Genomic DNA, 25,126 nt, shown 5'->3' with positions numbered 1-25,126 from the left:
GATGCAAGTGGATTGGATAAATACCGACTTGGTTTGGTTTTCACCGGACCTCTTTGCACTCATGACGAGGGTGTTGACCAAACTTTGAATTGAAATCGATGACACATGATCCTTGTAAAGGTTGGATCTAATGAATCTAGACATGTGTCAGCTTGATTTTATTGAAAAAAAAATTTTCATTTCAATACTCCAAGTGGGCTCGCCTAATGCAGTTGTCTAAAGAACAGGAATCTCAAACCTAAACTAGTCTCGAAAGAACATTGGTCCAGTTAGATTCAAATATCATTCAATTAAGTTGCACTGCAATAACACCATCATTCACATTATTGATGAAAGGTTTTCATCTAGGCCCAAGTATATATTAATTGCAGTCACGTATTCTCATCAACCCTCCAGCGTGGCGGACACACACATAACCCTTGCCGCATCCCGTGGGTAGTATGGGCATAAAAAGATCGAATGCTTGCATTTCCGCGAGGGAGATTCGCCTCCTCCCGACCGCCTCCACCAAACCCCATAAAATAACCCACGGGTCCGAACACGCCTTCCCTCCGGTCAACACGGTATTTGACCGCACCCCATCTACTAACTTAAAGCACGAGGGGCAATTTGTCAAAATTTACATCTCAGAACCACTGAACCATTAGTAAAATGATTCAACGGGTAGGGGGATATTCGTCCAGGTGAACCGATAAAATGCACGCTGCTCTCTACCCGCCTCCTGATCGTCTCCACCGGGTGGTCTCGTTCCGGTTTTTCCTCTTTAGCGGCCTTGCTCCCCTGCTTCTCGATCTCGTCTCCCGATCCGCGCGTGGGATTGGGTCTTGGGTTCTCTCGATCCGTTTAGGGCGAAACGATCCGAGGATTTCCCGAGGAATTCGTTTTTTTCGCTTGGTTTTTCCGGTGTAAGTTGATGGATGTTCGAAACCTTTCGATCTCTGCCAAAGGAGTCGGTTCTTTTCTTGTGATTTATGCTCGAATCTCTGGTTTTATTGGTTTTTTCTAGGGATTTTCAACTAAAAATTGAATTTCTTCGTGCATGTGCTAACGAATTTTGGGTTGTTTTCTGATTTTTTTTTTCCCTCTCTGAGTTGATGGATCTGTGAAGCTTTTAGACGGAAGGTTAATAAATTGGTTCCTTTCATGAGGTCTGTGCTTGGTTATTTGAATTTTGTCGGTATTCTAGGGGAAGTTCCGCTCAAAATTGGAGCTTTTTAGGGGATTAGGGTTTAGAAGTGGTTTGATTTCTCGTTTATGAATAAAGTTTTGGTCTTTTTCTGATGTGGATTTCGGCGCTGCAAGGATCTAAGAGTGGTTGAAGAGTTTGAACAGCATGCGTCGGCTGAGCCTTTCCGTCGATGTTCTCCGGAAAGTTATTTCCTTGAACTTGTATTGTAGGGTTATTCTTTAACTCTGCTTCCGTTTCCCCTGCTTGTCTCTTTCTACTGCTTTCCTTCCTTTCTCTTGGTGCATGGCATCGAAGCCATATTCCCTTCCAACTCATTGAAACCTCGTAACGAAAAAGACGAGAAGAAGGGGACTTCTTCTTTTTCTTCTTCTGGTCTACTAGACTCGTCTAAATCGCCTTCTGTGAAGAGTTGCTGAGTTGTCTTGTCTTCCCATTTCTTTTGGTTTCTTTCCGTTTTCTGGTGGACTGGTTCGAGTTCGAGGGACAGAAGAGTAGTAATGGTGTGCCAAGCGGCGACGCAGACGAGATTCCGAGCATTGAAACATGAGAATGGGATCGCCGGTAGCGCCACCATAATCGTTAGGATCATAGCTTGCTTCCAGCCATTACAGGATTGCCAGGTAAAAGATAAGAACAAGAAGAAGGAAAAAAAAGGATAAAAGACGATTTCTGAGTTCAAAATATCAAAGCTGAAGTCTTTTGGCCTTCCTTAATTTCATAAGAATCTAATCCTTCCATTTTTGTCAGGCCCAGTACTTCCGCCACCTCCTGAAGCCCGTTACGTAGATTAGCTTCTTTTCGTCCGCTTCATCAAATAAAGTTGGAAATTTTACGGTTTCTGGAAGAGATTATTGTGGATAAGACATTCAATCTTTGCTGATTTCTGCCTGGTAATTCATGCTTTCTTCAGTTCACTAAGTTTAATCGTTGTGTTGTTTTATATACTCTTCTGATTGATTGGTGTTTATATCCAAAGTGGTGTTTTAGGTGATTGCTTTGTTCATTTTTGTCGATGGGGAAGGACTTTGATCCTTGGATCCACTTGCTGCACTCACCCTGGCGATTTGGTAACTCGAACTGTGTGAGTACTCACCGGCAACCCGATGTGAACACCAATTCTGCGGTGTTTCCAACTTACTTCAACCCTTATGGGTGTGCCTTCTCTGGCAATGCTGCCACCCCCTTCTCTGGGTTTCAAGCGCACAAATCCCTTGAGAAGACACCAGCATTGATCCCGCCCTCGATCCATGCTTTTGGACTGCCGGAATTCACTAATCCTGAGAAGAGATTCCTTGTTTTCGATCACTCGGGGAATCAAACGAACTTAATCTTCAGCTCATCGGGCGCTCTGTTTATGAGTCCAGGTCCCCTGAATCCAGGACTGGACCAGCAGGGGAGCAAAGAAACCAATGTTTCCGATGGGGATGGCGGCGAGGAGATGCACGAAGACACTGAAGAGATCGATGCACTTCTGTACTCGGACTCCGACGATGACCACAAGGAAGAAGAAGCTAGCACGGGGCACTTCCCGGTCGAGATGACGGCGGTGAGTGCCGAGGAGGTTGCTAGCTCTACCGTCCCTGCCAAGAGAAGAAGAGTTGATGTGGAACTCGACGCATCGCTCGTGGACACCGCAAGCTCCGCGGTGGCAGTAGCTGACCACTACCATGACTTGCACGCAGACGGTAGGAACAAGGATACCAGAGACGATGCCGAGTCGAGCTGCGTGAGGGGTGGCGAGAAAAGGGAACTGATAGAAGAAGAGCTAGAAACACGCCATGACTCGAAGGATGGAAACAAGCGGCTGAAGAGGGCGAGGATACAAGAGACAGTCGGCGTGCTGCGAAGAATTATTCCAGGCGGAAAGAGCAAAGACGTGGCTACCATCCTCGACGAAGCCATTCGCTATCTCATGACCCTCAAGCTGAAAACCAAGGCTCTGGGTGCTACTCTACCGTAGCACCAGCACCAGCAGTAGCCCCACCTTTAGCGGTGGCTAGCGCTGTGTATGTATGTGGTTGTGTTTGTGTGTGTTATTAGCAGAAGTAGAAACAGTAGGATGGGCTTTTTTCTCTCCTCATGCATAATGAGGGAGAGAGACGGGCAAATGGGGAGGTATGGATTGCACCCGTTGGGGTCCAAACGGAAAGAGAGAGAAGCCAACGGGTTTTCTCCACACGTCTCCAATGATTGAAGGTGGGAATCAGCACTCCAGAGCACTTATTTGCGGGGATGTGAGTCTGCTCTCTGTGTGTGTCCACGGGCTTTTGATGGTGGGGGAAGACCCGGAGAAGGGAGGATGATGGTCCAATAAAGCAGTCGTATAGTGTCTTTGTGTGCTCGTGCGTGTGCTGGGTCTATGAGTGACGGAAGGAGAGTGGGAGCAGTTCCTTTTGACCGAAAGGCCATGATGGAGGCCTTCAGGCAGTCCGCGCGCGTGTGGCGGTGGCTTCCGGAAGGGCGGGCGGGTGCGCGCGTGCGCGGGGGCCGCAGCCTGTCTTTTATGCCCTCTAGAGCTTGTGATTTACCTTGAATCTCGTTCATGATTTCCTGGGAACATGGTGATCTCTTTTCTGTTTCTTTTTTGACGTGGAGACTGTATCATTTGCCTTTGTTGGAGGCCGTTCTAGATGAAGAATGGATGCATGGGTGGTCTGGGTGGCGATCCGATGGGGATGGTTCTGTTTTTGAGCTAGTGCGAGGTGGGATGATTGGACCCTGCTGGAAGGCCCGCTGGATATTTGTGGAGTGAATGACCAAGGGCTTGAACTACTGAAATTGGGTTCCCATGCATTGTTCCATAAAGACTTTTGGATGAGTACCACTTTTGCTTCCACGATTGCATCTGCTGTGATCTATTTCGATGATCTATCTGTGCCTACCGTCAATTGTCATGTCTTGTTATATCATGGTGATATGTAAGGCAAGAAATTGGTGTTCTCGCATGGTCCGCAGCATATCCCCTCTGTGGTGTTGGCCTTGAGTGGTTCCGCGGTTTGATCGATGTTGCTGGTTTGCACTGGCAATTTGATCAATAGATACTGCTTCAAGTTTGAATGAAGATCTTGTTTTAATATCGCTTTTGATTCATAAGGAATAGCGAATTATGATTAAGTGTGATCTTGGCATGATTCATGAATATTTTCCAGAAATTCTTGTTTCTTTTCGATTGTTCTTGTGTCTGACAAGATCCAAGATGTTCTGTGTTTGATTAGCTGTTTGGTTGAAACACTGACTCAATGCTAACTTTGGATTTGAAATAGTACTTGCTCTTTTATTAAATCTCCAAGACTGTGTTCAAGGGAATTGAGGCGTGAGATTCTGAGTGCGGATCCTCTATGCTCAAAACTCATTTGGAGGTGCAGGGACGCCGCAGGTTGGGCCGCCAGCTGTTCGTAGGGACTTCTGCATTACTTGAAAGTGAAATTTTTTGTGCACTATGGGTGATGTAGAAAATCTAATGTAGAATATACCATCTCGTCTGATTGATACATATAATAATCATTTTTTAATGCATATTTAATGTCTGCTAATTGATTTTATCATTTAAAAATTTTGTATGGCAAAAATACTTACGTCTTTTGAAAAAATTATGATATTTTATATTCATATTATATCATTTTATATTTATAATATATATAGGATGTCATAATTTTTTCTAAAAAATAGGGATATCTTCGTCATTCAAAATTTTCAAGCGAAAAAGTCGACCAGCACACATTAAATGTACATTGAAAAGTAGTTGAACAAAAATACTTCTCTCATATTATGATATTTTAGATCATATTATAATATTTTGAGCTATATTACGTTACAGAATGTAATAATTTTTTTCAAAAGACAGGAGTATTTTTGTTATACAAAATTTTTAAATAAAAAATTGACTTGCAGGCATTAGGTACCCATTGAAAAGTAGTGATTATATGGATCAATCGAACAAGATGGTATACTCTATATCGGATTTTTTATATTATCTGCAGTGCATAAAGAATTTCTCTTATTTGAAATCTGTAGTTCAAATAAATGAAATTTTATAAAACCCATTGGATCTACCATTCGATGTGCAGGGTATCTGATGTGCATTGTGGTTGTGTCAGATCTAGATCATATCTTGTCCCCATACAGATATCATTAATTATTTTTTATGTTAGGCTATTTATCATGTGGTAAATTACACTTTTATCTATTGCGGCCTTTCTTCGATTTTGGTGGTCGGCTTCAAACCGACTAGCTGCTACATCTGGATGTGTTACACTGAGACGCTGGAAGATTATGTGCCATCATTGAAGAAGGTACATACAGTCAAGACCCAAGACGAGAGCGAGGGGTTATCGGTGTACGGTGGAGCTGGTCTTCGCTCAGCACCAGGGAAGGCGAAAATCCACAAAGAAAGTTTCATCGGAGGTGGCTCTGACAAAGACCCTTCGATGCTCAAGTCAGTGAGATGGCTTGAAGGGAAAGAGCAATAGAGTCTCTGGATTGCAAATAGTATGTGTACTTGGAGGGATCCCCGCTTACCTCTATTTATACAGAGAACAAAGTAGATGGTGAAAAGATAGGTGATCTTATCAATCATATCCTGTCATACGATGCCGCACGGTGTCGTGTGGATGTCTTTAAATACTGACGGCGGACGTGCCTTCTATTCAGTGCGTACATAGCGACTGACGCTATCGCGCGTGGATTGTAATAAATGATCTTGTGGGCACATTTAATGAATTCATAGCATCCCATCACGACGCATAGCTAACCAGTCAAAATATATCGTCTGAGTGACATGATCTTGATGTAGCCTGTCAGAATGGTATGACTGTCATGTTCCATACTCAGCTAGTCGGTAGGGGTTCGTGTTATCAAAGTCGGCAAGATAAAGCCGTGGGGGGTGGTATCCCACTGTCCAATGGTATAGTCAGCCATACATAGAGTATGAAGTCGGTTACAGACCGAGCATTATTCGACGTAGTGGACCGTGGATGGCATATTAAACCTAGTCGGCTTTGTACCAACTAGGAGTATGCTGCTCTTAGTCGGTCGGGCGTCCATGATAGTAATCGACGTCGACCCTGCTGGGTAGGATTCATCAATTTGAGTCGGATCGAGTGGCAGTAGCTTAGTCAGTGTAGTTCCTTTAATCGGCTTGGAGACGAGAAGACTTGGTAGTCGGCTAAGTGATGGAGATCTACCTCAACAGTTGCCCCCCAACTCCTGAGTTCGATTGCGTGGTTAATCGGATGAAGAAAGTTCGTCTTTGATCAAATTCGAGTTGCTTTTGTCGACTGCCACTTGATTGTCTTGTCACTTCATGGGGTAGACTGTTGCTTTGTCTTTTTGTAAAACGTACGGTGGCGCAGTCTCATCGCAGGTCGTGCGGCAGTTAATGCCGCGATGCTCAAGATGATTTTTCGTATTAATGGTAGAAGATTGGCTAACAGGATGATAATAAACATGCGTATCAGAGTCATCCATGTGTTGGGCATCTATTGGCCTGGCTTATCATCACGCGGACTCAGCTTACTCGATGAGATCTGAGCGGTGGTGCGTCGAACGAGCACCGAGATCATCGACTAATATTACTGCCACATGTCAAGATCTTCGAGTAGGGCTTGGTACTCGGTGTTCATCCCGACTGTCGAAGGAATCTATAAATAGGGACTTCCCCCCTTAGTCTTGCTTTCAATTCCAGAGTGTCCGCCCCGTCTCAAGTCTTATCTGCCCTCTTCTTAGCAAAGAGCTTAGGTTTCGCCGCTGGCGAGTCGTCTCCTCCAATGCCTGTTTTCTGTTGTTGTCATCATTGCCGTCAGTCTTTTCCTCTAGAGATTTTCTTCTCGATCTTTTTCTTCTCTTTTTGATCTTCCATTTAAGTCCCTTCTTCTCCTTATGGCCTCTGTTGATAGAGTTCGAAGATGAGAACCCGATCGGAGACTGTAGCTCTCGGACTCCAACCATCCAAAAAGATCGAGGAAGTTCCTTGGGATGAGCTAGAAGAGGTGACTTCTCGATAGGGTCATTCAGATTCTGAGGAGTTGGACGAACAGCCTGCTGCTGAGAACTCCTCCAGGCCTCTCATTGAGAGGTCCGAGTTGTCGGAGGCAGCTATTGACTGACTAAAGGAATATTATCATATCCCTAGTCGGTTTTGGATGATGGCGTCTGGCAAAGAAGGCTGGATTGTTCGTCCTCTTGATGGCTATATTGCCATCTATGAAGAGTTCCTTCGATCGGGACTCTGATTCTTTCTGCACCCCTTCTTTGCCAACATTCTCGACCTATACGAGATCGTTCCTGCACAGCTTATCCCCAACTCCTTTAGGATCTTAGCTTGTTTTGTTATTCTTTATCACCTTCTTCAGGTTAAGCCCCGAGTTTCCTTGTTTTAGACCATTTTTGTATTGAAGAAACATCTTCGGAAATGGGGATGGTGGTTCTTCTATCCTCGGCCCCATCAACAGTTGTTCAAGAAGCTTCTTTCTTCCATCTACGGATGAAAAAATAAATTTTTTTATATCACTGTCGATCATTTGTGGGGCTTTGATTGGACTTGGACGACTCCCAATCTACCCCAAATAGGAATGAGACAGTCTTGGAGAGAGATCGGGAGACATACGAGAAGCTCTATAAAGTCTAGGTTCTTCCGCATCAGGAGCTACTTAAGGAGCAGTCCCTTTACGACACCGGGATAAGCCCAACTAGCCATCTCAGTAGTCTTCTTTCCTACATATGTTTCATAGCTTTTATTTTGTTCGTAGACTAACTTTTCTTTGTTGTATCCATACAGGCATAAGGGTCACGACGCAGTTTCTCAAGCAAGCGGTCTAGAAGAAGAAGACAAAGATGGCATCCAAGCCTGGCGGTCCTTCTTGGCCAACAAAGAAGTCGAGAGAAGAGTCCCCTCCTCAGATACCGAGGAGTGCGCAGCCACCATTGCCACCCCGACTGCCACCTCTAGAGTGTTCTTCATCGGAGGTCACGGTTGCAATCCCTTCTCCTTCTCCTGCCGATGACGACATCGTTGTCGTCGAGCCGTCGGTGAAGCCGAATGCGGTCCAAGCTCTCCCAATCCAATCTGGGACCAGAGGAAGCCGAGTACCTAGTCGAGAAGGTGCCGACAAGGGGAAGGACCCTGCTGAGGAGAGTATCCCCATCTACACGGCCGACTATGGTGTGGATGCTCTTTTCGGAGAGGTCACAATCACGATCGAGATGCGCTTCAAGGCAACCGATCAGGCTCTCCACAACCACCGACTTGCTGAGGAGTTGGCAAGGATGGTCATGCTTCCCGCCAACTGGGAAATAAGGAAGGCACACCCAATCGGGGAGATCCAGCGGGAGCCTACACATCATTGATCGGGGTAAGTCTTTAGCTTTTTCTTATTCGGTTTAACTCCCAAATAGCTATTGGCCGAGTAGATTACTTAGTTGCTTTTTCTGTTTTGTAGATAATCTACGATGTAACTGTCTTAGCAGAGGGGGTTACTGGATTTGCCCGACTCAATGCCCAATTGGAGGACCCAGCCCAGACTGCTCGGGCGAGGGTCAAGGTCGTCAATGAGCTCCTCCAAGTTGCCAAGGAGCAGGAAAGGAAGAATAAAGGAAGATCGCTCTATTGGAGGTTGAATTGATGAACTCGACGATCCGACAGAAGAAAGAAAAGGAGGCGTTTGGCAAGTTGAAGGCCGACTATCAGAAGGAGATGAAGTCGACTGAGAGCACCCTCATCAGAGAGAGGGAGAAGAGGCAGAAGGCCGAGAAAGTGGCTGAGGAGGCCAAGAATGCAGCCTAGGAGGGTGAGAAGACTGCCAAGGAGGTTGAGAAGGTTGCTGCCGAGTTGAAGAAGAAACTGGCGATGGTAGAGACTCAGGCCCAGGAAGCTATTTTTCGGACATTGACCAAGTTTCAAAATTCAAAGGAGTATGAGAAGGAGCTTGCCAATGCCGGCGTAGATGCATACCAGCTCGGATTCATGGAATGTAGGAAGCAGGTCCGCTGTCTCGCACCCAAGCTAAATTTGAGCTCGATACAAGCTAACAAGGAATCAGATGAGTTGAACGACGAGGAAGCGGAGGCCAAGGAGGACCGTCCCCAGTCTACTTCTTAGATTTCTTTTGTACTCCTTTGCTTTTTGGTCTTCTATTTTATAACTTTTTGTCTTGCTCTAACTCTATAAGAAACTCCTTTTTAATGAAATGATCTTCTCTTTCAATTTTTTAATTGTACGGCTTGACTTGCATGCATGCTTTTTTCCCTTATTTATTTACTTATCTTTCTGCAAAATTGACTATGTAGCCGGCAAGAAAGTAAAATAGTCGGTAGGAAGCAGCAAATTGAGTAGGTTATAGCCGAACTAATGGACTTGAGAAAATTCTCTAAGTCATATAGTCTGTTTTTGTAGGCAAACTCAGTCAGATTGAAGTCATAGTCGTAGACCATTCACCATAGATTGATCCACTTAATAGAAACTTAGAGGAGATTTTTGTTTAGGATCAGTGGATCCTTGGCCAGTCGGTGTTGAGCCGACTTACCATAATTTTGTTTTCATCGGATGTTATAGCAAAATGCAGCTTCTGTACTCACGACCCTTGGACCGTTGCGAATATGTTTGCGGTTGCCATACCTCACAGCTTCGATGTCCGGTTATCAGCCGAACACCACATTTGTTTCATCGGGTTTTATAGCTCGTGGCTTATTGATCCCATCAGACTTGTAGGTACTCAGACAGGTACACCATCAGATGCTAGATCTTAAGGCTTCGTTAATCGGATATTAATCGAATAATGCAATGATTTTGCCTAGGTCTCGTATTCAACCGAACGCTGTGGCTCTTGAGCCTTAGCAGGCACCCTCGTGGTTGATGGACCCACCCATATAAAAATGGACCCACCCCCAGCTTTGTCAATCGAGTATCAGCCGACTAACGCTTAGTCAGATACTAGTCGACTAGGGAGTAGTTAAGTTATAGATTTTTGAGTACTTGAACAATTGGGCATAAAATTGTAGGAAAGAAGATATTTTTATTGATAAAATTTTTTTTATTGATAGTACATCCATAGATTCTCAGCATTCCAGGTTCGAGGGATCTTCGTGCTATTCAGGTTCTTGATTCTGTAGGCCTCTGGTCACAAAACCGCTGAGATCTTGTAGGAACCTTCTCAATTCGGAGATAGTTTTCCACACTCGGTCGGTTTGGAGATTTTGGCTCTTCTGAGGATTAAATCTCCTATTCGGAAGATCTTTGATTTGACTCTGGAGTTGTACAATTGAGCAATTCTCTGTTGTTAGGATGTCATCTTAGTTGAGCTTGTCTATAGATTTTCTCGAGCAGGTCCAGGTCGGCTCGTCTTTTGTTCGAGTTGGTAGATTCATCATAGTGTTCCACTCGAGTTGAAAGTAGACCAATTTCGACTTAGAATATAGCTTCTGTCCCAAATGCCAACTTGAATGGAGTTTCTCTGATTGAGATCTGAGGAGTCGTTCGATAAGACCACAGGATGTTGTAGAGTTCATCGGCCTAGCTTCCTTTGGCTTGATCGATTCTCACTTTTAGGCATTGTAGAATTATCCTGTTGGTTATCTCAGCTTCTCCGTTGGATTGTAGATGCCCGATTGAAGTAAGCTTGTGGATGATATGGTACTTCATACAAAATTTTTCAAACTTGATGTTGTTGAGCTGTCGACCATTGTTAGTGATGATTACTCGAGATAGATCGAATCGATAGATGATAAATTTTTATAGGAATTCGGTGGTCTTCCATTCTATTTTTTTGCTCCAGTGGCTCGGCTTTCACTCATTTAGTGAAGTAGTCGATGGCCATTATGAGAAATCTTCTCTGTCCATTGGTAGAAGGGAATGGACTGAGTATATCGACTCTCCATTGATCAAACGGCCAAGGTACTGAAACAGTTGTAAGATGACTGGATGAGAGTCTCTAAATGTTGATGAATCTTTGACATTGATCGTATTTCTGTACTAAATCGTAGGCATCGTTTTGCATAGTCAGCCAGTAGTATCCTTGCTGGAGAACTTTGTAAAATAGTGACTTGTCCCCCAAGTGATTACCGCAGATGCCTTCGTAGACCTTTCGGAGAGCGTAGTCGGCCTCGAAAGATTGGAGACACTTGAGCAAGAGTAAGGATGCTGACTTTCTGTAGAACTGGTCGTTAATGATCATGTATCGAGTCGCCAATCTCTTTAGCTGGCTGTCTTAGCAGGATCAGCCGGAAGGGTTTCATTTGTCAAGTAGTTGATGAATGGTTCAATCCAACTTGGTTTATGCCCAACTTGAACTTGGTGAACTTCCACCTTTGAGTCGATGCTCGGGCTCTCAAGATGTTCGATAAAAAATTTTCAAGTTCACCACAACTAGAGGTGGCGAGATGAGACAAGAAATTGGCTCAGGCATTCTCCGAATGAGGGATATGGAATATCTCAAAATAGTCAAAGTACGATTGTAGAGACTTAAGCTTTTATAGATATTTAGAGAGAACAGGATCTCAAACCGTATATTCTCCTTGAGACTGTCCGACGATGAGTTGTGAGTCGGTGAACACCTGTAAGCATTTCACATTAAGATTTCTAGTGATCTTTAGTCTGACTATTAGGGCTTCGTACTCTGCTTGATTGTTTGAAATTTTGAAACCGAACCATAGGGCATACTTGATCACCATCCCATCGATGTTGATTAGAATCAGGCCCATGCCATATCCTTGGGTATTGTTTGAAGCTCCATCCACATGTAAAATCTATACTGGTTCTTGAGTGTCTTCTCGGGAGTGGTCTTCGACTTGGCTGTCGTTGGTTGGAGTACACTTGACGATGAAGTCAGTGAGAATTTGGGCCTTCATCGAAGATCTCGAAATAAAAGAAAGGTCTAACTCAGTGAGCTCGACCGCCCACTTGGCCATTCTCTCTGAGGTATCTGACCGTTGAAGTAGAGTCCTCAGGGGAAGGTCGGTCAAAACTTTTACTAAATGGGCTTGGAAGTAGGGTCGTAGTCGGTGAATAGTTATTATGATTGCGAATATGACCTTTTCAATATGAGAGTATCTTATTTCGGCATCGTGCAGCACTTGACTGATATAGTAAATGGGCTTCTGTGTTTTGCCTTCTTCTGAGACCAATACCGAGCTGATAGTTTTAGAAGTTGTTGCTACGTACATGAGTAATTCATCACTGGTGCTAGGTTTTGTCAGGAGTGGGAGAGAGCTAAGATATTGCTTCAAGTCGTTGAAGATCTTTTGACACTCTTCCGTCCAAGTGAAGTCTTTTATCTACCTAAGGATCTTGAAGAAGAGAAGGCATCACTCTACGGACCTAGAGATGAATCAGCTTAAGGACGCGATACATTCTGCCAATCTTCGGATGTCCCGTCGAGAAGTTGGAGGCTTCATGTCAAAGACCATCTTGATTTTCTCAGGATTGGCCTTGATGTCTCGTTCATCACCATAAAGCCAAAAAATTTCTCCGACATGACGTCGAAGGTGCACTTAGTCGGATTTAGCTTCATCTGATATTTTCTTAAGACATCGAAAGCTTCCGCTAAGTCATCAATATGGAGGATAGCTTCAGTACTTTTTATAAGTATGTCGTCGATATAGACCTCCATATTACGTTTGATCTGATCTTTGAAGATTTTATTGACCAATCTTTGATATGTAGCTCCGATATTTTTGAAACCGAATGGCATGATTTTGTAGCAGTAGAGACCATTATCAGTGATAAATGTCATTTTCTCTTCATCTTCGGGTGCCATCCAGATCTGTTGAAGTCGGAGAAAGCATCCATGAAGCTGAGTAGCTGATGGCCGGATGTCGCATCGACTAGCTGATCAATCCATAGAAATGGAAAGCTATCTTTAGGACAAGCCTTATTCAAATCAGTATAGTCGGTATAGATCCGTCATTTACCATTTGTCTTCTTTATCATCATGATATTCGCGAGCCAATTTGAGTAGTTTACCTCACAGATGAAGTCAATTTCTAGCAATTTATCAATCTCTTCATCGATGGCCTTCTGTTGCTCAAGAGCGAAGCTTCTTTTCTTTTGCTCACCAGCTTGTAGTCGGGATCGACATTAAGTCATTGGACGATGACCTTTGGAGGGATGCCTGACATGTCGGATGCAGATCAGATGAAGACGTCAGCATTCTTCCTTAAAAAATCGATGAGTTTCTCCCATAATTCATTGCTCAGTGAAGATCCGACTTGAATGGTTTTAGTCAGGTCGTCATCATTGAGGGGCACAAAGACGAGTTGTTCTGCAGGCTCTCCATGACTTTCTTTCTCTATTTGATCCAATCCGTCATCGATGAGGAGAGTTTCAGTTGGCCTTGTTTCTTAAAGACTAGTTAAGTAACATTGTCGGGCTAGCTGCTGATCTCCTCGTATCTCATCAGTTTCTTTTCTTATCGGGAAGCGCACAAGCAGATAGTATGTGAAGACGATTGCTCAAAGTGCATTTAGTCTGGGCCGCCCCAAGATGACATTATAGGTAGATGGGACTCAGGCTACAAGAAAGTTGAGGCGCACAGTCGACTGTTGAGGTGGTTGTCCGATCGTGACAGAGAGTTCTATCTCACCTTCTATCTTGATCGAATCACTTATGAAGCTGACTAAAGATACATTGACTGGTTTGATGAGGTTAGAGGATAGTCTCATTCGGGAGAGGCAATCATAGAAAATCACATCAGCGAAACTTCCATTATCAACTAGACATAATTTTATATCGTAGTTGGCTATCGTCATTGATACAACTACAACATCATTGTGGGGAGTCTGGACTCCTCACAGATTTGCTTCAATAAAGATGATGTCATTCTCGATTCGCTGATGCTTTGAGGTGTTTTCAAAATTGTCTGCTCCCCAGTCGCGATCCTGCTGAGATCATATTGATAACGCCCGCTGTACGTTAAGTGTGCTTCTTCTTCTCAGGTCGAGATCATGGTGGTGGATCGAAAGGCAACTGCACAAGTCACTCTCGCATGTACTTCCCGAGATACCCCCACCTGATCAGGTCTTCAATCTTGTTTTTCAATTGGTGGCACTCTTCGGTATCGTGACCATGGTCGTGATGGAATCAACAGAAGCGCTTCCGATCATGAGATGTTGGCTTTGATCTTATCAATTGGGATCGTCGAAGGAAGTTCTTCCCTTCAATTTTCATGAGGATCTGCACAAAGAATAGTCAAAAGAGTGTAGGAGTTGTACCTATTGATGGGATTCTTGGGCTTTGGATTTGATTGGGGAGGTGGAGCCTCCTTCTCGGTGCAGACCCGACTAGGTTCCCTGGAGATCCCCTCACCTTCTTCTTCTGGCCCATACCCTCAAACTCACGTCGGTCAACCGCAGCCTCCTCAGCACGGATGTATTTCTGTGCGTGCTCGAGGAGTTTGGTGTAGGATTGAGGAAGCGTCTTATTTAAGGAGTAAGTGAACTTGGAGCTTCGCAGTCCCCGCTTCATGGCTGCAATGGTTGTCGATTCATCGAGGTCCTTGACCTCCAAGGTGGCGTATTGAAATGCACCATGAAATTGCGTAGAGATTTCCCATCCTACTGTTTGATGGAGAAAAGGCTATCAGTGGTCTGAGTACTCTCCGGTTGGTATCGAAGTGTGCCACGAGCAATTGTTTGAATTGCTCAAAGGAGTTAATACTTCCTGATTGAAGTTCGAAGTACCATGCTCGCGTAGTTTTTCAGAGCGTAACTGAAAAGACAATGCAGAAGAGGGCATCGGATGCCTCCTATAAGAGCATGAGAGCTTTGTAGCTCTCGAGATGGTCGAGTGGATCGGTGGACCCATCATACGGCTCAATCTATGATATTTTGAACCGACTTGAAATCGGTTTGTCGAGAATCTGATGAGAGAAAGGCAGATTTGTACTGATGCCGAATTTGTTGTTGGGGTCCCGATGGTTTGCTTGGAGCTGTTCCATCCGATGATCCAATTTCTTCAGCTTTCGATCGTACTCGTCCAACCGTTGCTGCAACACGTCGGGATGCCGTGAGTAGCTTGGGGTAGAGCCTTCCTCAGAAGAAGAGGATTTCGGTGGAGATCGCGGCCTCTTCCCTTTGCGCGAAGCTCGTTGAGGGGAATGAGGTCGGCAATCGCCGGAGTCGGCATACAAAGCACGCCGAGAGTTTGGATGTGGTGACCATCAGGTGGGTCGAGAACTCACCTGATGGGAGCGTTGTGTAGGGTGGTGGGTTGGAGATCGTGATCGGTGACTATGTCTGGAAGGTGCATCATGCGGTGCAATCTCCTCCGGCCATTGCTGCTGTTGCTATTGTTGTTGTTGGAGACCATGGACGGCCACCGTTAGATTTCTCACTTGCTGCACGAGGGCAACGAACTCAGGATTTGCCGTCACTGACGGTCGTGAAGTGCTCGATTCTTCGAGAGTCGTCAGAGGCGCGTCACGCCAGGATGAACGTCGAGAGGAGCCTGCAGAAGCATTTTGCACTCTCATCTTAGCCATGGAGGTCCTTGAGAGAGAAAATTCTTCTTTGCTCGATTGCCTCCCCTACTTGGCGTGCTATGCGGCCTTTCTCCGATTTTGGTAGTCGGCCTGGAGCCATCTAGCTACTGTGCCTGGATGCGTTGCACTAAGATGCCGAAAGATGATGTGCCGTTGCTGGAGAAGGTGCACACAATTAAAGTCGAAGACAAGAGCGAGGGGTTGCCAGTATACGGTGGAGCTGGTCTCCGCTCGATGCTGGAGAAGGTGAAAACCTGCAAAGAAAGTCCCACCAGAGGTGGCTTCGACGAGGATCCTCCGATATTCAAGTCAGTAAGATGGCTTGAGAGGAAAGAGCGACTGAGTCTCTGGGTTGCAAATAGTGTGTGTACCTAGAGGAGTCTTCGTTTATCTCTATTTATAGAGGAAGTAAAGTGGATGGTGAGAAGATAGGTGATCGTATCAATTATGTCCCATCATACGGTGCCACACGGTGTCGCGTGGGCGTCTTTAAATACTGACGATGGATGTGTCTTCTATTCGGCACGCACATAGCGACGGACGTTACCGCATGTGGGTTGTAATAAATGATTCTGTGCACACATTTAATGAATTCATAGCATCCCATCATGACGTGCAACTAGTCGGCCAGAGTATGTCATCTGAGTGACATGACCTTGATGTGGCCTGTCAGAATGGCATGGTAGCCATGTTCCTTGCTCAGCTAGTCGAGGCTCGTGTTGTCGGAGTCAGCAAGATAAAGTCGTGGGGAGGTGGTGCCCTGCTGTCCAATGGTATAGTCGGCCGTACACAGAGTATGAAATCAGTTACAAGCCGAGCATTATTCGGCGTAGTGAGCCATAGATGGTATGTTAAACTTAGTTGGCTTTGTGCCGATTAGGAGTATGCTGCCTTTAGTTGGCTGGGCGTTCACGATAGTGGCCGGCGTGGATCTTGTCGAGCAGAATTCATCAATTCAAGTCGGATCGAATGGCAGTAGCTTAGTCGGTGTAGCTCTTTTAATCGGCTTGAAGATGAGAAGGTTTGGTAGTCGGCTAAGTGACAGGAATCTACCCCAACATTATCTATTAGGAAAAGTTCATTAACTAGTCTCTAGAGAAGTCCACCGGAGAGCTCAGTGGGAGACATAAAGTGGCAAATAAGGTTGAGGTTCTTCGTTTTAAAGTACCACCATTGTTGTCCGGAAACTCCCGCAACCAGATTTTATTAAAGTTAATTTCAATGGTTCAGTTGGGCCAAATGATGCGGCTGCTGGTGTTGTTATTTGATATTTGAAATCACACGGGACGAGTTCTACAAGGTGTGGCATTTTTTATCCATGCAACCTCTGTTTTATGGGCAGAAAATTGCTATCAATATGCTTCAGAATGGCAAAATTCTGTTGGAAGGGGACTCAAAAGCGGTGCTTGATTAGATTAATTGTAACGGCCGTTCACAGCATCTACCTTTGAGAAATATTAAATTGCTCTATTCCACATTATTCTTCTCCTCCCGTTGTCATGTATTAATTTATGGGAAGAGAATCATGTGGTCGATTATTTCACACATCCAGCAAACTTCAATCAAGGTTTTCAAGTTTGCCAATGAGGACTTTCCTTTAGTTTTAGCTCAATATGATTAGGGATAATTGATCCTTTTGAATGAAGTTCTGAAAAAACAGTAGATGTTTTTTTTTTTGGATGGAATTGATGATGTGCCTAATAAATTGAGTGCAAATCTATGAGCATTTACCAAAACCAATCCATTCCTTGATAATTTCTAATTGATCATATGACTAAGTAAGGAGAAGTATGGAAAAAAGAAGTTCCTTTTATTATTGAAATTAGATTCTCTTATCAATTATCCTACGTGAATATAGTCGAAGCAAAATGTAAGGCTATAATGGCTGCTTTAGAGATTTTGGATAATTTTTATATGATTACAACAAGCTTCCGATGTTTTTTTTTTTAAATTTTTTTTACAATTGTTTATCATATTTTTAGTGAAAAAAATTATTTTCTTGAGTATTTTCAGTGATAAAAAAAAAAACCTCACGCACGTATCAACTCTCTTGATTTTAAGAAAACTAAAGCTTACCTATTCGGTTCTTTTTTGTTCACAGAACCTCCAGCAAAGAATCAAGGACTTGGCGGAGGGTTATACAAAAGAAAGAAGATGGTTTTGTTACACGAATTGTGATGTCATGTGAGCTTTCTTCTTTTGTTCGGTCAATGTTGATCATTATTTTTCTTTACAGAATTTTAACTTGTTTGCTGCCACTATACCCTCCCGCCATGCATGACCTTTGCAACTATTGCTTCATATCAGTCTTGCTGTAGCATCATCCGATGTGAAATTTGGAACTCAGATGTTGGAGTGGACTCAAAGAGGGTCACAGAGCATGTATATATGACATCTTAAAATAGCTGATGGAGGTGCCTTGATAAGGAAAGAGAAACAAAGAAGGTAAACAGCCACGGTCCATGGTGATTTGGTTCATGAATTTAACTAATGGTTTGCAGTCAAGCAGCTCCTTTGCAATTTTGCAGATCGGTCCCATTATGTTGCCTGCTCCTATTACATTTTTGTAAATATTAGAAGCAGAATCTGCTCTTTTGCTGGAGAAATATTTGAACAAGAGTTTCGGGTTATCGAAATTGTATATTATGTTACTGTTTTGAAGACTGTGGTGCAAATGCACAAGAGGAGAAACAGGGTGAAATTTTGGTGACAGGATGAAAATTTTGGATGTAAGTAACGGATGAAAGGTCCGCTACCACCGGGTTGGTATCGTATCCGGTGGGCCGCTTCCAGAGAGGGCTCGATCGTACCAACTCGGGGGTTGTGAGGGTGGATGAGAACAAACCAGTGGCGTCAGCCCGGAGTCTGGCATCGTGTCCCCATCTCGCTTCTCTTCCCTTCTCTTCTTCCCCACCGCGCCCAAACCGACCTAAAATGAAAAAATAAAAAAGGAAAGCGACAGGGTTACGGAGAGAAGAAGGCCCTCTCCCTCGTTTGTGAAGGAGAGGAAGAGCTAGGGTTAGGGATTCCCCACCGCCATCTCTGCCCTCGCTTCGCGGCTGATGGAGTCGTGGAGCTTCCCCGACGGCAACTTCGCCAATCTGGTGGAAAGCCGGCGCATCGATTCCCTCCCGGTATTCTTGCCGTCTCCTCCCAATCTCACCTCATTCCATTCCGCCATATGCAACAAGTTCTTCTTTTCTTTCTGCTTCTTTAGCGCTTTTCGTTCTTGTTCTTGTTCTCATTCATTGTTTCTTTTCTTTTTTTCTTTCTTTCTGGATTTGCTGTGGTCTGGAAGTGTTTCTGCGAGCTGATGGGTTCCTAGCTTCTTGAATTAGTTGAATTGTCGTTCTTTTCTGTCCTGGAACCGCCGAGAGGATGTCGGACTATGAGTTTTGAATTGCTTGATTTTCTGAGGTCTGATGGGTAGAATGATAAGAAAAATTGCCTGTTTGGGGGATTCTTTAATTATTAGAAATGTTTCCCAGACGAGTGGGTATATGCCGCTTTCTTTTTCTTTTTTTCTTGCCCCAGTTATTGGCATATGATTACTGATTCTGGATTCAATTTTAAGAGGTCTGCTAGTGTTTGGCTCCATTGAAGGGTTAAAATCGGACTGGTGGTAGGGTGAAAAATGGAGATGTTATATGGTTGGAGGGCTTCTTTATGGTTCTTTGAAGCCGAGGCATCTGCGATTATTCTTGTTCATAGATCATCCAATCTCTATTTTAGGTTTTTATATAGTTTGAGCATGATCAAAGGGGGGGATATGATGGATGTGGAGTGGAAGGGGATGTGAGTGTGGAGGTGTTTCATGGAGAAAGAAAAAGCTCACGAGTAGAAGCATATGTGGATGCCTACAAATTTTATTTTTTCATTGTTGCTATTGCTGAAAAGTTGTCAAAGCTAACATTTGTTCTATCGATGTTTTTTTAATGTTATTGAAATTTGATGCATGTACGTGTTACTCTTGTCAAGCCTAGGAGGTTATACTTGCCTAGTAATCATGATATTTCTAAAGAAAACTAGATCGTCCTACACAGATGGCATTTTTATGCTAAATAAAACCTTGTCTCACAATTTCAACACGGCCATCTAGATGACAGATAGCATTATAAGAGTTGATGATTATTTATATATGTCAGGCTGCAATTGTTGGTGAAAAGGTATGGTGAACTTATTTAATTGGATTTGTGAAGTATTTCTTATATATTTGTTGTCAAATTAATTGTTTAGCTGTGCTTTGATCCTAAGGCTATTGTGGAAGAGGTGACAACTTTATTTGTTCACCTTTCAAAAGGTATTTTGTGCAACAACCTTGTTATGTTAGCTTGGCTAGCGGGACATCTTATGTCTGCCAAATTTTTTTTACCTCCATTTTTTAATAGTAAGCGATAATCTTCAAATGGTGTTGAATTTATATACAAACTTAAGGGGTTGGCTATGAAGGGGAGACATATGGAATATAATGGAGAGTATTTTATCAAGATGCTATTGCTTTTGGGCTATGATGGAAGACTATTCGGTTTATGAGCCTATCTTTGTAAATTCAGATCTAGTGGGGGTAGTTTTTTATGAAATAAAAAATACAGGTGAAGTATAGGGGTATGTTTATCTTTTTAAGGGATGACCTGTTTTATTTAAATTACAGAGGAAAATCTTTTTGTTTACAAAAGGATTTGTTTTTATTCCCCTTAAAGGCAAATTATAAGTTTAAACTGAACAATTCAAAGCCTTTATGTTGATCGTATAAACCTGATTTACAGAGTAATTGGTCAATGGTATTTGATGTACTCCAATACCTCCATTTTAAGAATAAGGGTAATGAAACTTGGAAGCCACTTTAACTCATCTTACCAAAGCATTTACATCATTAAAAATTCTTATACCGTTATGGGTCTATAACGTTGCTTAGAAGTTCAATCAAACAAAACAAGCAGGATGTAAACATTACTTCCAAGTCATCCTACCTACAAAGTCTTAAATTAACCCTTTCCAAAATTCTTCTCCAAGCTCCAAGACTCAATATTTTGAGACCTTATATGTTCACATAGGCACCTAATTCTTTGTTTAGATAAAATTATTTTTGATGTTTGACAGCTCTTAAAGAAACCAATGGCCCTTCAATTCTCTATCTCTGAGCAGTTTTGATTTGATGTTTATCCATCGACATTTTTGTGAAGAAGGAAATATGCTTATTTGCTTTTTTACGCTAGATGACCCTTGATGGAAAAATCTTCTCTCAAATCCGATTCTGCATTGCCTTTTAATGATCAAAATTTGTACTTCATTGAGGCACCAAAAGTTCTGACAAATCTTTTTATTGGAGAGGGAGGTGGAGAAGGTGAAGAAGAGAGGGAGGGAAACCCCTAACCCTAAGCCCAGGAGAACCAGGGGTTGGACAGAAGAAGGGGACATAGGGGAGAGGGAGGAGGAGAGGGAGGGAGAAAGAGAGAGGGCCATGCCTGTGCTGCCACACAGGAGTGAGAGTCAGAGTTGTTGTCTGGGTTGATTAGCCATCATTGGTGGCTTTTGGTGTTGGGTATCGTGGAGCTTTGAATCTCCCATCATGGCAGAAGGGTTTTTTTGTGAAGGGTTCAGGACCTTGGGGGGGTTGGGTTGGGGGGGGGGGGTGTGTTGGGGTTTAGTAAGTGTCAGACCATGCGCATTGCACGAACCATCCCAGTTCTTGACTGATTTGTTTTGATACGGCCTGAACTGCCCGGTTTGGTATGGTTCGTCTAACTCTATATTGTCGTTTTATTTCTTTGTATATTAAGTGAAACAATTATGGAAGTACAACAGTTTCTATGGTTATTTTAGGTATGAAAAATATTCTGAAGCAGCCTTAGATTCTCGGGCTGTATAATTTCTTCCTGTTTCAGTGACAGTTTGGTTGTTGATGCTACATTCTCTTCTTTTTTACTTTTCTTTCTTCCTGATCTGTTGTCCTTCTTTTCTTCCATTGAATTTTGTTATGTAATAAAAGCGCTTGCTTGTTCTTTTCTTTTTTTTTTTTTTGTGTGGTTTTTTTTTTTTTTGGGGGGGGGGTGGTGGAGGAATGCTCAATGCAAGTAGCTCTTTTTTACGATCATGCTGAACTTTCCAGTTACCATTGCTGTTTCTTCCAAATATGTAAAATTAGGTATTTTTTTATACAAATGTCCTTCACACCCCACAATGGCTAGTTCTGTGGGCTCTGTAGTGCATGCTGATACATTTATCAGCATTCTAATCACTTTGAAGGACGTCAACAAGTTAAACCTGATTATTTATTTTGGTGGCTGATGCTCCAGCTTTGTAAATTGGTTTGATCTTGGTAGAGTGCATTGCTGCTTCGGACTTACACAATTTCTTGCTGTTACATAGGATGTGAATCGCAGGTTACAACTTCATTCATCTTTGATACAAAGGCTTGCCCTGGAGGAAGTTATGGAGGTATGAGTTGTTATAGAAGAGCTATTCTGCTTTTCTATGGTGTTTTTCTCCAAGCAATGTATACTTCCTGGACCCTGTAAACATTAACAAGTGAATGCTATGCCAAAAAGAAAAAATAATGAGCTTGACTTTATTTCCTTGTAATTTCTTGTGCCTTGTGTGCTTGATGTCTTGTTTGTATATTTTTAGTTATCAATTGTATAGTTAGGCAACATTAGCTAATATACCTTACGATGACCAATGAAGTCCTAGAACAATTTGTGAGGCTTGGGGCCAAAAAAAGGAATTTGTTACTTTAAAGAGAAGTAGTTCACAAGTTAGAATGGTATTTACTTTGGCAAGATAAGACGGTATGAAATGTCCCGTTTTCCTAGCTTTATTTGTAGTTCTCATTGGATTTGCATTTTTATAATGGACTAGAGTCTTTTTTAGTGCTTCCAGCATTTTTCGTCTTTTAAATTTGTACATATGTTTTTGTAATCAGAAGTCAGCTAGACAGCCTTTCTTTTTCAAAATAGTCTATTGCAACTTGATTTCATATTTATAAAAGGACCTGTATATTACATCCACACTTATATGGAAAAGGTTTAATCATGTGATTCTATCTACACTGTCAAGCTGGGTTGAGCATGTAGTCGATCTTTTTCTCATGGTGTTGCTGCCATATTTTTTTATGTTTGTCTTCTGACTCTTTAGAAAATCCCTAGTCATAGATATTCCAGCGGGCTCTACCTTGCATTATGTAGAGAACTTAATAATTTCAACCTGAAAGGTAGTCTCATATGCTGTATTGTTGAGGTTCCTATTTACTGCCATGACATTTTTGTTTTGTCCTTCACCAAGAATACAAAGAAAAGAGGAAAGAGGCTTTTTGATGCTTCTTTGCTTCTAATTCATTGTGCAAAAATCTCTGCTGCAATTGTAAGTCCGTACTAGAAAAGCAGAACTGCATTGTTATCATAAAATTTTTAGTTTTTAACCAAGTTTTGCCATGCATCGTAAGAACTGTGCCAAGGTATTTCATTTCATGTGTTGTAAATCAACCTATAATCATGTAGAGAATACGAAGATGCCAATTTTATGATCTATGCCATTTTGAGTTGGTGTAAATATGAAAGTGCAATAATGTGGTCCATTGTGCCCCAACTTTTTGTTTTTTTTCTTCCATGGGGAATCTTTGAACAATGACATATGCGAAGTCATCAATGGGAATTTAGGGAACAGTTGAACAACCCTCCTGCTATAAGTGGATCACCTTAGACTCTTCCTGTACTTGCCTAACAAATTGATTTACTTGAAGTTTCTGCTTTATTGTTTTACTTATTCATCGGACTAGAGAGATCTCTAGCTTACACATGATTATAATCAATCTAAATAATGCCATTCTTGTTGAAGGTAAGGTTATTTGGTCATATATAGGGACTTTGCCGGCACTAATAACTTAGAGAGGAAACTTACCATGTTGAGATTGATTATATATATGGATCACGGATCTTTGAACCAACCTGGCCCACAACTTGGGGTTTGAAATTGCAGTTCGTATTGAGATTTTTATTCTAAGCTACATGGTCTCAGATTCATGTGTTGGGTGTGTGTCTAAGTGTTGGATCTTTCAATATATAAGAATTTCTCTTATGGAGCCATGTCCGAGTGTCATACCAAGGTCTGTGTTTACATGTTGGATGTGGGTATTTTTAGCCATATCAAAGGATCTGGCTATATTTTGTTGAGGTTGAGTTAATCACAGATCTTTAAACTAATGTTGTCCAGAATCCCGAGTTGGAGATTGTGGTTAATATTTTGGTTTTTCCATTGTTAATAGTTGACTGACAGTCTTGATCTTCTGTGCTGGGACAAGCTACAAGGAATAAATTTTATGTTCATTAGGTGGTTTCTCAGGCCTTAAGGTTCTAGATGGTTAAACACATTAGAAGCAGCATGCATTGGAAGGAGAAAGAAGAAGTATAGAACTTTAGACTTCATTATAAAATCCTATGACTCGAACTATAGTCCAAGAGCCTACAACATAGACTTTGTAGAACCCGATGGCTACAATATGAAGAGAAGGAAACCTTTTGGAGATGCATGATTGATAAGAAGGGAAGGATATCTGGATTGAGTAGGTTACCTTCCTTTCTTCTTTTTTTTCTCCCCCTCTTTTCACCCCTTTTTTCTCTTCCCCCTTCTCTTCCCATGTTTGTCACTGGTATGATAATTGGTAGCAGCCATGCACCTCTTTGCTTTGCAAAAATTAGGGTCCATCACAAAACATCTAATCTATGATATTCTGAACTTGGTAAGTTGTGGTCCAATGGTCAAATATGGAACACTACGAATAAAAGAGACCATGATGGATCCCTAATTTGATTTGACAATTTGTGGACCAGTATGCTTAAAAAATTTAAACAAAGTTAATATACAAACCATTAGGATTTATAAAATATCATAAACTCAACTAGAACATTTAGCCTAAAATTTGACCTCTAACTTGTGTTTTTTTTTTTTTCCCATTCCTAATTCGAAAACTGTGATTCTCAATTGAATAGCATCAAATAGAAGAAAAAAAATAGTGAAGAAGAAAATAGGAGTAAATGATTTCTAGACCTGGATCTTCTGATATTTGAAACATAATCATGGAATTGTTCCTCATTCTTTGATGTTTAAGAACCTTGAACCTTTTGAATTTTGAGATTTTCAGTGGATATTTTTTTTTGTTTCCTTTTGATTTTAGTGGCCTTTTGGTTTCTTGCAAATAGGTAGTATGAAAACCCAATCTTAGCAAATGAGTGGCAGGCGGCTGTTTGCAGTTGTTTGGTTTTATGCAACTTATTTGTGATGCTGCAACTAAGTTAAAAAAAGGGGCCAAAAATTTCCTGAAACTTATTGCAGTAAAAATTGATAGCAAAAACTTTTCCAACATAAGTTGCAAAGGGGGTGGGAAACCATTTCCACCCACACGATCGAGACAACTTTCCCTTCTCGTAGCACCCAAGCTTGCAAGCATGCTCCCCCTCCAATGACTTGTTTGGCA

The 25,126-nt window shown here is 42.4% G+C and overlaps 2 protein-coding genes across 14 annotated transcripts in view; both read left to right on the top strand.

The window, feature by feature from the left end:
- Window positions 1-717: 717 nt before the first annotated feature.
- On the top strand, window positions 718-4,356 carry LOC105048659 (transcription factor bHLH143). 2 transcript variants are annotated; one of them, XM_010928052.4, is made up of 3 exons: window positions 718-1,809; window positions 1,937-2,079; window positions 2,177-4,356. In XM_010928052.4, the coding sequence occupies exon 3, from the start codon at window positions 2,202-2,204 to the stop codon at window positions 3,147-3,149; it is 948 nt and encodes a 315-aa protein (XP_010926354.1). In that variant the 5' UTR covers window positions 718-1,809; window positions 1,937-2,079; window positions 2,177-2,201; the 3' UTR covers window positions 3,150-4,356. The 2 variants fall into 2 exon arrangements, with proteins under 2 accessions (XP_010926354.1, XP_010926353.1); XM_010928051.4 differs by having other exon boundaries at window positions 2,166-4,356.
- Window positions 4,357-18,509: 14,153 nt separating this feature from the next.
- LOC105048658 (protein ALTERED SEED GERMINATION 2) overlaps window positions 18,510-25,126 on the top strand; it is a 30,056-nt gene continuing 23,439 nt past the window's right edge. For 6 of the 12 annotated variants that reach the window (XR_012142973.1, XR_012142974.1, XR_012142977.1 and 3 more), the window contains exons 1-2: window positions 18,514-18,791; window positions 22,027-22,095. Coding sequence is in view for 5 of the 12 variants with exons in the window: in XM_010928050.4 (XP_010926352.1) it covers window positions 18,720-18,791; window positions 22,027-22,095 (141 nt within the window). In the remaining 7 variants the exon portion in view is untranslated. Of the gene's footprint in view, window positions 18,792-22,026; window positions 22,096-25,126 lie in introns of all 12 variants that reach the window. The other 6 variants (XR_012142975.1, XR_012142976.1, XM_073261348.1 and 3 more) reach the window with 4 other exon arrangements.

This window comes from Elaeis guineensis, chromosome 7 (genome assembly GCF_000442705.2).
Source record: "Elaeis guineensis isolate ETL-2024a chromosome 7, EG11, whole genome shotgun sequence".
NCBI classification, from domain to species: Eukaryota; Viridiplantae; Streptophyta; class Magnoliopsida; order Arecales; family Arecaceae; genus Elaeis; species Elaeis guineensis.
Note: the sequence above shows the minus strand (reverse complement) of the source record. Positions and strands in the feature narration are given on the sequence as shown.